Source organism: Berghia stephanieae, chromosome 5 (genome assembly GCF_034508935.2).
Source record: "Berghia stephanieae isolate SIO BIC M18660-M18661 chromosome 5, UCSD_Bste_1.3, whole genome shotgun sequence".
In the NCBI taxonomy this organism is placed as follows: domain Eukaryota; kingdom Metazoa; phylum Mollusca; class Gastropoda; order Nudibranchia; family Aeolidiidae; genus Berghia; species Berghia stephanieae.
Window position 1 is genome coordinate 24,233,884 of NC_088364.1, and position 13,361 is coordinate 24,247,244.

Consider the following 13,361-nt stretch of genomic DNA (forward strand, 5'->3'; position numbering starts at 1 on the left):
GTCAAGCCTCTTGGACTGCACAACGCACCTGGAATATTATCACGAATGATGAGAAAACTACTAACCCCACTTCAAAACAACATTCACCGACATTTTACTCGCATCACCCACCTGAGAAACGCATTTGCATGACCTAGAAGAACTGTTCACTCGACTCCGTGAAACAGGGCTCATCGCCCGACCGACAAAAATGCAAATTAGGGTACACAACTCTTGACTTCCTAGGTTATCAACTAAACACGGAACATTGCAACCTGAACATAAAAATGTCGAAAAGATGAAGAATGCACCTAGACCGAGGACAAAAAAATGTTCAATCCTTTATCGGAATGTGTAGTTTCTATCAAAGGTTTATTTAAGACTTTAACCAGATTGCCGCCCCTCTCGCTGATCTCAAGAGAAAAGCTGCACCTGACACCATCGTTTGGACGTCACAAAGCAGCAGCTTCTTATGGTTCACACTATTCTGTTATGACGATCGACCCAATCAGCAAAGTCCGGTCCGCATTCGTGCACCGTCGCGAACCCGCCTGGTAGCATCGTCACAACACACCTTTCGACTAGATGCTCTGCCGTTTCGGGTTCTTGCCCACAGCGTGGACATATTGGACAGGAAGTTAGACCCCACTGATGTAACGTACCGGCCGTTAGGCAGCTCCTCGACCGAAGCCGATTCGCAGCTACCCAGTGTCTCCTCTTACTGGTATCAAAGCCTGGCAACTTCTCACCAAGCTTAGAGGAGTGTAGGTCCCCGCCCCCACGAGGGATTGAATTCGTCCAAACCGACTTCCATCTCGTATGTGCAGCTCTGTCCGTAGTCAGGGATTCTGCGTACAAGGGTTGCCGGGACTTATTTCGGCTCGAAACGGGGGCACCGTTCATTATGCGCATGAGAGGGGTATCCCCATTCCCTCTCTCTTTGATCTTACTTTGCCAGTTTCCCGTAATGGTCTCCCTCCGGACATCAGGGGGCTGGATCGCCGCCATTATCGGGCCCCATTCTCTAGGGGTTGTTGCTAGCGTTCCCGACACTATGTGCATCGACTTGCGAAGTTTTACATCCACCTTCTCAACGTTTCTGCTTCTACCCCACACTGGAGCGCAATACTCCGCGGTGGAATAGCATAGTGCCAGGGCGGATGTTCTCAGGAGCGCTTGGCTAGCGCCCCAAGTCGATCCCGCCAGCTTCCTCAGAAGACTATTCCGCTTCTCTATCTTCCGGGCAACCCCTTCGAGATGAACCCGATAGGTAAGACTGCGATCCAACGTCACCCCTAAATATTTTGGACGCGGCTCATATGGGAGTGGCTGGTCCCCGACTAGGACATTCAGTTTACGGGTGTGCCAACCACTGCATAAGTGAAATGCAGTGGCCACGGTTTTTGAAGTGTTCATCTTCAGGTACCACTTGTCAAAGTAGGATTTGAGTCTGGTGACGTCCTCGCTGAGTACGCTCTCGAGACGGGTCCACACTTTACTCTGAGTAACGAGTGCCCAGTCGTCTGCGTATCCCAGCCTCAGGGAGGAAGTGTTCGGCATATCGCTAATGTAAACGTTAAACAACATTGGCGCAAGTACCGACCCCTGAGGGACCCCATTCTTCAGTTTCCTTACTTTGCTCGTGACGTCTCCCAGCGCGACGTGGAATTGCCTTTCCCCTAAGATCGAAGAGAACAACTTCAAGGTCTTTTTGCACCTTATGATTTTTGCAAGTTTGAGCATTAACCCATCGCACCAGACCGTATCGTACGCCGCTGATAGGTCTATAAACACAGCACCTGTTTGCTGTTTTCTCTCGAACCCGGGCTCAATATGCTCTGTAAGGGCAATGACCTGCTCCGTGGTACACCTCCCTTCCCTGAAGCCTGCCTGCTCAGGTGGCAGGGCAGCGTCTAGGACCGGCCCCCATCGGTTTAATAGAACACGCTCCAACAATTTGTAAAGACAGCTCAGCAGCGATATGGGTCTGTAACTGTCTGCCTCCTTCGCCGGCTTCCCTGACTTCAGGATGGCAACTATCTTCGCATGCTTCCACACTTGTGGAAGCTTTCCTTTTGCAAGAATGTCAGACATTGCCTCTGCTAGCCAGGCCCGTGCCCTGGGGCCCAGATGCGTCACCATATCGGGATATACACCATCTATCCCTGCTGCTTTGCCGTTCTTCACTTCGCTAATGGCTGCACCCACTTCTCGGGGACTGAACGGGGCCGTCCAGTCCGACTCCTCCGCAGGTAGCGAGTCCAAAATCGTACGGTACGCCTTGCGGACACCGCGCTCAAAAGCCTGATTAGGGACCCGCTTACTACGGTTCTTAATGTTCTTGGCAATTGTGTCTGCCTCGCATTCCGGTGCAGCCTTCGCGAAATTCCGATCTGGGTCCAATTTCTTTATCAAACGCCAAGCGTGGCGGCTGGAGTATGTAAAGTCGAGACTTTCCACGGTCTCCTGCCACCGTTGCTTCCTTCCCTCTGCCAGAGACTGAAGTAGTCTATCGGCTGCGTCCTGGGACTGGGTCTGCTGGTACTCTCGGTGCAGCTCTTCCGACTCTGCTGTCCAGCAAGGGGTGTAGAATTTCCGTTTGCCCCGTGGAATAGAGCGTTGAGCGCTCTTAACCAGTAGCCTACTGAATCTGGTTATATTCTTGGACTTGGGAGGAATGGCAGGGCAGACCTGCTCGATATAGGAACTGAATTCCTCCCAGTCAGCCTTCCTGAAATTCCATCTGCAAAGTGGGAGAGACTGCACCCTCGGTATTGTCACCCCAGCTGTGACAAGAACCGGCCTGTGCTGGCTATGCGGAAAGTGCCCGAAGACTGTCCGCTTCACCTGCAGCGGTTCACCGTTCGCGCTTTTCGTTACGAGGGTGAGGTCTGGAGTATACTCCTTCTTATGGCGGGTACCCCGGAAGGTACCCTTGGCTGTAGGATCGTACACTAGGTGTAGATCATTACAGTCCATCCATGAGCGGAGTTGTCTTCCTGCCTCGTTGCAGTCTCGGTAGCCCCATTCGTGATGGTGGCTATTAAAGTCTCCCAGACAGATGGAAGGATGGCTGACCACCGGTACCGGTGGTGTAGTCCAAGTCGCTCTAGGTGGTTTGTAGATATTATGCAAACACAGTCCACCTACTTCCACGGAAATTCGGTTCACCCCATTGCTGTCCGTTACGCTCTCAATGACCCTTACCTTCGATGGCTCTTTAGCGTAAACTAACCCCTCCTTTGAGCCTCGAAGTGTCCTCGCGTTGGACCACCGTATAGCCTGGGATCTGGAATCGGGAAGATTGCGCGCCTGAATAAAGGTGGGTCTCCTGGATATCTACGCTGTGAACGGCCAATAGCTTTGATAAAAGCTCATTTTTTGCCATACTCTGGCTCTCGACGTTCAGGGACAATATGTGCGTCACAAAGCGAATACGCATTTCAAACTCTGAATCTGAATTTAAAAAACTAATCTGCCAACCCAAACTACATTTGCCTGATCCTCCAAAACCGAACAAACCGGTTTTGCGGACATATGCCAGCGGAATGGCTATTGGGGCCGTACTAATGCAAAAGGACGCAAATGATGACTCTGTACTACATCCATAGCGTATGCCAGCCGGAAGCCTAACCCAGCGGAGAGAAATTATGATACAGTAGAACAGGAATGTTTAGCAATTGTTTGGGCCATCCAAAAATTCGAGATGTGCCTCTACGACTAACAATTCACTCTACAGTGTGATAATCAACCCATGCTATTTTTGGCATCGGCACAGAAGCTCAACGCAAAACTAATGCGCTGGTCATTACCTCTTCAACTGCACTCCTTCAGGATAGAGTATATAAAAGGATCAAAGAACCACATAACCGACTATCTAAGCCGCCACGTTGAAGATTCTGAACAACTCAACGGTAACAACGACCACTGAACAAGACAGGTGAATGGAACCATGCTCACTTAAATTACGTTGCCATAAACAGCAATAATTCGTTAACACTATACAAACAGTTAAGAAATCTGTAGACATGTTTAAACAAACAAAGGGAGAACTGTGGTGATCTATTTCAAATCCCTCCTAACTTTCTCAGGATTTTAGATAATTCAATACATATTTTCTCAGATTTTTTTATTAATGGCGCGTGTTTTTCTGATTTTTCCCAGCTGTCCATCTATCCAAAGTTGTAAAAATGTGTGTCAACCTCTGACTCAATTTGTCTTAACTGAATCTAGATTTTGGACCGTATTGATGCCATATTAAAAAAGTTTTCTTCTTTAAGACCTATAAAAAACTACTTTAAAACAGCTGACATAAAATTAGAGATTTTACACTGGAAAAAATGAAAACAAGTTAAGCACCACAAAGTATGATTGAATTCATCGTATTTCAAAAAAATCTTGTGCTGACGTAGTGATTATGAGTTCACGTCATACTTCTTTCCAAATAATAACAATTCGCTTGAAGTGTTATAAACATACCTCTTATGTAGTTTGTATCAAATTTTGAATTTATTATTTATGGCGTATTATCTACGTCATGTCGCAATTACAAAAGACTGACATAAAAGCTCTTGCTTTAAATCATTTAAAATAGTGATTGTGTACTCAATATTGTCCAATTAACAAACACTGTTAATATAACTTTGACACATTTTTGTCTGTGCATGAACGTTTCACAGAGCCTTTAAAGGTTTTAAAAACATATAAGGCTCTTAAACAACACGATACGATACGGAATCTCTATCGGTTCCACTCTCGTAAAGCTGCGAAAAGAAGTCTTCTTGTATCTATCGATAAGTCATTAAAGAGGACAGCAATGGTTTTGGAACCATGAGAAGATCGTTATCGAAATACGACAGAGAGATCACCAGTGTAGAACGACGTGTTAGGAAAAGGATAGATAACTTTGATATGGATATCATCCAAAGATGTATGGGTGACCGTTAATATACATCCGAAAAAAATATTGGACGTCTGACTATTCAAGCAGAAAAAGGACCATGGGTTCTGGACAGAGAATCATTGTTATTCTTGCAGGTGGTGATAATACTGGATATTTAAAAGGATGCCATGTCATTTTTTCTTCTCTGCATCATCTGGAATATTATTCTGGGGTCAATGCATTGGCGTTTTAAGACTGACTAGATATCATTTGCTGCCCTCCATTGAAGCACCCAGCTGTATTGTATTGGACAACGCTTCCATTCGTTCGCCCATGGTCACTTTAAGGCTCCAACTTTGGCAAATATAAAAGCTGACATGATTTCATGGTTCAATCAGCGAATACTCTATACTCCTTAGTAAAAAAAAAAAAAGAAATGAACCAGAAACAGCTTTCAAAGCAGACTGTCTAATCAGGGAGTTTTGACACGAAGTTGCGCGGCTTCCCCCATATCACTATGAGCGCAATCCAATCGAGGACATTGGGCCTAAGTAGAGGAAAAGATTGAGAGGAGAAAAACCAAATTTACTCTCACCGACGAGGCAATTAAATGATAAAGAGTAGACCGAGAAAAGGCATGCCTCAACCGTCGCAAACTAGAGATAAATTACATTTCATTGGATAGAGTGGTGCTCGGAATCTTTCTATAGTCGTTTCATTTCTCCTTTTCATTATCCTTGTCATCAGACTGTGTTGAATGATGTGTCCAAAATTTCTTGGTTGTTGTTGTTGTTGTTATTGTTGTAGTTCTTGTTGTTATTGTTGAGACACTGTCTCATAATTGATGAAGTTTTACTTTTGACCAGTCAACATAAATTTATATAATCCTCTTTGGCATAAACACAAGTCTTTGTCACGGCTATCAAGTTGTTTGTCTACTTTTACTTCTGCCATTTAATAATAATGATAATAATAATAATAATAATAATAATAATAATAATAATAATAATAATAATAATAATAATGATAATCTTTATTGTCCAAATAGGCAATTATTGTTAGGTTACAGCTCTTGTAATAAGGAGGATAAGTAATTAAAATAGTAGTAATAACGATGATAATAATAAAATAATTAATAATAATAATAATAATAATAATAATAATAATAATAATAATAATAATAATAATAATAATAATAATAATAATAATAATAATAATAATAATAATAAGAAGAAGAAGAAGAAGAAGAAGAAGAAGAAGAAGAAGAAGAAGAAGAAGAAGAAGAAGAAGAAGAATGATAATAATGAAGTGTGTTTGAGAATACACAATATTAAAAGACAATAATTTCATTTTCTATAAAAATATGTTTCAGGCGAGACCAAAAGGAGAAGGGATGACACCATACCAGGGCAAGAAGAGGTGTTTTGGGGAGTACAAGTGTCCAAAATGTAAAAGAAAGTGGATGAGTGGAAACAGCTGGGCGAACATGGGACAAGAGTGCATAAAATGTCACATTCTGGTTTATCCGCAGAAACAGGTACATATTTATGAATCATTAAAAATAACTGACTTTTAATGCAATAGTAATATTTATTGAAGTAAATTAATGCGCTTAGCCTCAATGATTTTTACAATAAGTCATCTACTAGGTATACAAAAATTCTCAGAAGGTTTGTCCATTTATCTATTAATATAGTTGATATTGCAAAGGTTTTCCATAGTGCGTCTTAGAGTCTACGAACGATCTTTAACATTTTCCCTGCGACGATTCGATACACTTTGCACATCGATTTTACGAACTTCAAATCCGTTTTGTTTAGAATGGACTTTTTTTTTACACAAACGTTTACACATTTACCAAAATTCACTACAAGAGGCCATTTTGTAATTTGCATATTGAAGTGGCTATTGGTCAGTCGAGTACTTACCAACAGGCGCTAGCGTCCATTGGTCAGTACTGAGCGCTGGTTCCGTGAGTTTTTTTCATCTGAATATTTTGACGTCTACCCTCTTTTTTTTATGCTGGCGCTGAATCACTTGTAAGATTTTCATATTGGTTTATACAGTCTTGTTTTTATAGAAAGTAATTTTATTAATTTAAGAACGTTTATTCTAATAAGATTTGAATCTTGGGATGTCGAAGTGTGCCAAATGTCGAGTGATGTGACAAATTTTGACCACATTTCCACCTAACTCTGTTTTGTTATTAAGTTGTTTTTTTTTTCTTTTTGTTTGTTGTTTTTCTCTTTTTTCTTCTTATTTGTATCTTCATTTAAATGATGTGACTTGTGTAAAGATTTGGGATCATCAAGATAACAGAATGTTCAATTTAAGAAACCCGGACCTTACGTTAATGGGAATAATTTGGCTGTTGTATCTAACACGACATATTTGGCCAACTCACGTAACCATCACTGTGTGTGACATTTGAATATAGTCCATAAAATGGTCGTCCGATTTGACTAAAGTCGTAAAATTTGAAGCTAAACAAATAAAAGTCGATGTTTGACAGAATTCGAGAAAATAAAAAGAAAATAAGAAAGCAGCCGGAAAGCGTGTCTCCTTATCTATAAATTAAATATATTTCGACCATTATACTAATAATAATAATAATAATAATAATAATAATAATAATAATAATAATAATAATAATAATAATAATAATAATAATAATAATAATAATAATAATAATAATAATTCTGTGGCGCCTAAGCATCCAATGTAATTTGCTCTGCAGCGCTTTACAATTAACTCATACGCGCGCGCGCACACACACGCACACACACACGCACACACACACGCACACACTAATACACACACACAAAAAAAACGCCCAAACGTATTCGGCGAAGTGGCCGAGTGGTTAAAGCATTGCACTGTGATCCGGATGACCCGGGTTCGAGCCCCGTTTCAGGCATTTGGTTTTTTTCCTTGAGCAAGATTATTAACCCCCAATTTGCCCACTTGGACAACATATGTGATTCCTGTTGACATCAGACATCTTATTTGATGAGTTATCTATATTCCTTCGTGGAATGCCTAGGCGACGATATCTCATGATATCGTGGCGCAAAAGGCATAAATAATTAATTAATATTAATTAATTAATAATAATAATATTAATAATATTAATAATAATAATAATAATAATAATAATAATAATAGTAATAACAATTATTATACTAGTAATAATAATATAATAGTAATAATAATAATAAATAATAATAATAATAATAATAATAATAATAATAATAATAATAATAATAATAATAATAATAATAATAATAATAATAATAATTGTGCGGCTTTGTGGTCTAGTGGCATGACACTCCCTTTCGGATCGGAAGGTCCTGGGTTCGAGCTTCGCGCTCGGCGCATAGTTGAGTCCTTGGAAAAGGTTCTTTACTCACATTCTCTCACCGTACTCAGGTGTAAAATGAGTACCTGACCGTTAACAGCATTGTCAACAATGGACCCCTTGTAAAGCGCTTTGAGCACATTTAGTGGATTTTGGGCTATATAAAGCTCAATTTAAAAAAAAATAATGACTTACTGACTTTAGACCTTTCGCTTCGTAATCATCCGAACGGGACGCCTCGGCTGCTTCTCTAATCATCTATGTCAATTCTTTCCACAGTTCATGGTCTTTTGATGTGGATGTTATTTCATAAGAGCTCTCTTTGATTTTAATTCTTTGTTAATTATTTTTGAGGTGTTTTATGTCTCTATAATTCAGGACAGTGTGAATTGATGTCGATGGTCTGTCTTTATATTTCTTGTGTTCAGATACGGAGAAGAAAGTATTTTTGGCTTTATTAGCTAGTATATCTTCAGCTCTTCTGATTATAAGCCCAACAAGCCACCATCTTGCCTCCAGGATTTGAATAAATTAGGGTCATTCATTGTATTTTTCATACAGTGTTTTTTTTTTGGTTATTTTTGGGAGGTATCGTAACTTATATTCAGGACTCTTTTAAGTTGCTTTCCATAAAATATAATAATAATAATAATGACGATGGTGATGATGATGATGATGATGATGATGATGATGATGATGATGATAATATGAATAATAATAATAATAATAATAATAATAATAATAATAATAATAATAATAATAATAATAATAATAATAATAATAATAATAATGATAATGATGATGATGATGATGATGATGATGATGATGATATGATGATGATGATGATGATGATGATGATGATGATGATGATGTGATGATGATGATATAATGATATAATAATAATAATAATAATAATAATAATAATAATAATAATAATAATAATAATAATAATAATAATAATAATAATGATGTAATAATAATAATAATAATAATAATAATAATAATAATAATAATAATAATAATAATAATAATAATAATAATAAAATAATAATAATAATAATAATAATAATAATAATAATAATAATAGTAGTAGTAGTAGTAGTATAGTAGTAGTAGTAGTAGTAGTAGTAGTAGTAGTAGTAGTAGTAATAATAATATTGATAATAATGATGATGATAATAATGAATAATAATAATAATAATAATAATAATAATAATAATAATAATAATAATAATAATAATAATAATAATTCTGTGGCGCCTAAGCATCCAATGTAATTTGCTCTGCAGCGCTTTACAATTAACTCATACGCGAGCGCGCGCGCGCACACACACACACACACACACGCACACACACTAATAAACACACACACAAAAACACGCCCAAACGTATTCTAGACTACCAATATAAAAATACAACAATCATAAAACGCCCTGTAAAATAATTCAGTCTTAAGATGCTTCAATAGTCTGAAGTCACGTCGCCCAGCAACGGCGGCTATCGTGGTTCTAAACAAAGAAAATCTGTACTTTTTATTCTTCATGCTGGCTAGAACTTTTCATATGTCTTCTGATCAGAATGTGTAAAAGTCAAAACATGATCAGATTTATAATGTTTTCTTTTCCTCTGGATACGCTTTTATGCTCGTCGGAGAAATATTTCATAAGGGCGTCCGCCATTGTTCCGATAGTTTAGAGCCAGTTACTAAGTTACCACGCGTCATTACGACTGTTGAAGCATTTTGCCAGAACAATAGGAGCAGATTTTATTCTAAAACTTATAGAGTTCCACAGGCGTGGAACTGTACAGTTACACGCTTTTTGGTGAAAAGTACCAATGCAAATTCTTTCATCAAAAGCGGTTCTGGTGATCTTAAAACACGACCAAGTATAGAGCTCAATGAGATTTTGAAGGACCCACATTTGTAAAACATTTATAAGCGTATAAAAGAATGCTGTTCTCTATTCTATAGAGAACATGGAGCTAATGAAAGTCATGTAAAGTAGCAACATTGTGCTCTCGAGAGTTTTTAAGCGTAACTCATCTGGTTACCTTGTTTTATAACTTCTGCAGTCATTTGATAGCATACCTTGGGCAACCTGTCAACCGTAACAATAATTTATTCTACATCGTACAAGAGAATATTCAGCATGGAAATTACACTAGAGATTCTCTTTAAATAAAAATTACAATTTTGAATAGTTTTTGAAATATGAGTTTGCATAGTGATTGCACTGTCAAAATAAAGACCAAGATTTTGGACACTGTTTCTAAATAATATACCTATTAAACATCGATTGCACCACACGAAAAAAAAAAAGCACTAGACGTCTATTTGCCCCGTCTCTTATTACATAATGCGCTGTTGTTTTGTGGGTGTCCATGGTTTACATGGAATACTATGGGCGTTTCGGGTTTCCCCTTTATCAACAAAACAGGATGAATGAAGCACTGCAGACTAATGAGATAATAATATGTGATTATAGCGTTGTTAACCTAAAGAACGTCATTACCACATATTATCTCATTCGTCTGTAGTGTTTAATTTATTCCGTTTTGTTGATAAAGAAGAAGCCCGAAGCGACCACACTATTGTTTTTCGTTTATTAAACTGAAGCTTATATTCAATTTCACATTGTTACATATTTCTTCGAGTTTCGAGCAGCAACATTTGCGTTACATGGTATATTATGATTTTAAAAGAAATGTATTTAAACAAGATGACAAAAATACTCTTATTTAATTTGATTTATTTCCCAGAGGCCTTTGGAAAAGCCAGATGGATTAGACGTATCAGACCAAAGCAAAGTCCATCCACAACATCTTTGTGAGAAATGTAAAATGTTGGGGTATTATTGTCGCAGAAAGAACTAGCCTTCTAGATAATTTCAACACAAAAGTTGTTTTTTTATGAGTTATGTAAACAGGAAAGCAGTTTCGGGGTACCCCGGTTGCAAAATATCATTGAAATAAAAAGAACCGTTTTAATAGACAATAAGAATATTTGCTTTATGTAGCTAGAGAAACTAAATTTAAATACAAATCCACAAAGAAAAATAGGGATATGTAATTTCTAAAAAAACTAATGGCAAATTACCACAAATGATCGTGAAAAGGCTCATGTCTTGAATTAATATTTCTCAAGTGTTTTTCTTGTTGCAAATGTATCTAACATGGCTTCTATGGACAATGAGAATAGAATTATTCGTTTTAATGATATTCATATATCATTTGAAAGTATTATGAGAAAACATTTACAGTTACATACTTCTAAGAGTATGGGATCTGAATCACCATAAAGACTATTGCTAAAGAAATTTGTCTACCCAATTCAATATTTTTTAAAAATATCTGGCAGGGAAAGTGTTCCAAGCGATTGCAAAGTGACTGATGTGTAACTACAATTTATGTTTAAAAAGGCTGCGGAATTATGCCGACCAATAAGTCAGACTTATATACTCACTCTCACTCACTCACCCAAGACCGGATGGTTACGAGATGCAGCCTTCACAACATGGTGCCACACATCTCGGTCATTGGCTTTCTTTGTCAGCTCATACAGCGTCAATCCTATCCATTCTTTGGTGTAATAATAATAATAATAATAATAATAATAATAATAATAATAATAATAATAATAATAATAATAATAATAATAATAATAATAATAATAATAATAATAATAATAATAATAATAATAATAATAAGTTACTGGAGCAATTTATCTCAGTAGCGGCAAGCCAAAGGGTGTTAAAGCAGGGGACGAAACCATGTGCAGTGGCAATTGTATGTAATTTTTAAAAATCTATGATAAAAGGTCATTCCTTTAGTTTTCTCAAAACCTACAGAAGGTTGAGTAGCTGTCAACATGGTTTCCGAAGCAAAAGATCATGTGCCACCCAATGAACTGGTCAGAGGTTAACAGAGCATAGCTTCAATCCAACGGGTTTCACTTAAAGATGTCGACTATAGTGTTGAAGCCAATAAAATTCAACAAAAAGTTTCTAAAAATCTGCAAGATTGACAAATTTTTTGTACCTCTATCAAAATTACAAATTAGAGAAATAATCGATACCTCACAATAAATGAAAAATTAACATTGCTTGGTTTGTAAAGGCGTCTGATGCTACGTGCATTCCAGGGCCCACTGTAAATCTAACGGATGTTAAAACAATGGATCACTAAACGCCAAACTCACCTTTGGGAATGTGAAACCACTACACACGGTTGTGTCCCCTGCTTTGACACCCTTCAGCTTGCCGCCGCTTATAAGAGAAAGATAACATGCCTTGTGCAATGATAAATTGCTCCAGAAACTTCTTCTTCTTCTTCTTCTTCTTCTTCTTCTTCTTCTTCTTCTTCTTCTTCTTCTTTCTTCTTCTCTTCTTCTCTTCTTCTTCTTCTTCTTCTTCTTCTTCTTCTTCTTCTTTCTCTTCTTTCTTCTTCTTCTTCTTCTTCTTCTTCTTCTCTTTCTTTCTTCTTCTTCTTCTCTTCTTCTTCTTTCTTCTTCTTTCTTCTCTTCTTCTTCTTCTTCTTCTTCTTCTTCTTCTTCTTCTTCTTCTTCTCTTCTCTTCCTTTTCTTCTTCTTCTTCTTCTTCTTCTTCTTCTTCTTCTTCTTCTTCTTCTCTTCTTCTTCTTCTTCTTCTTCTTCTTTTCTTCTTCTTCTTCTTCTTCTTCTTCTTCTTCTTCTTCTTCTTCTTCTTCTTCTTCTTCTTCTTCTTCTTCTTCTTCTTCTTCTTTTCTTCTTCTTCTTCTTCTCTCTTCTTTCTTTCTTCTTCTTCTTCTTCTTCTTCTTCTTCTTCTTCTTCTTCTTCTTCTTCTTCTTCTTCTTCTTCTTCTTCTTCTTCTTCTTCTTCTTCTCTCTTCTCTCTTCTTCTTCTTCTTTCTTCTTCTTCTTCTTCTTCTTCTTCTTCTTCTTCTTCTTTCTTCTTCTTCTTCTTTTCTTCTTCTTCTCTTCTTCTTCTTCTTCCTTCTTCCTTCTTCTCTTCTTCTTCTTCTTCTTTTCTTCTTCTTCTTCTTCTTCTTCTTCTTCTTCTTCTTTCTTCTTCTTTCTTCTTCTTCTCTTCTTCTTCTTCTTCTCTTCTCTTCTTTCTTCTTCTTCTTCTTCTTCTTCTTCTTCTTCTTCTTCTTCTTTTTCTCTTC

The 13,361-nt window shown here is 37.6% G+C and overlaps 1 protein-coding gene across 3 annotated transcripts in view; it reads left to right on the forward strand.

Moving 5' to 3' along the window:
* The window catches only part of LOC144974112 (uncharacterized), a 48,239-nt gene extending 36,391 nt beyond the window's left edge, over positions 1 to 11,848 (forward strand). For all 3 annotated transcript variants that reach the window (XM_078917011.1, XM_078917010.1, XM_078917009.1), the window contains exons 4-5: positions 6,234 to 6,398; positions 10,980 to 11,848. In XM_078917011.1, coding sequence (XP_078773137.1) covers positions 6,234 to 6,398; positions 10,980 to 11,093 — 279 coding nt within the window. In that variant the 3' untranslated portion in view covers positions 11,094 to 11,848. The remainder of the gene's footprint in view (positions 1 to 6,233; positions 6,399 to 10,979) is intronic.
* The last annotated feature ends 1,513 nt before the right edge of the window (positions 11,849 to 13,361 follow it).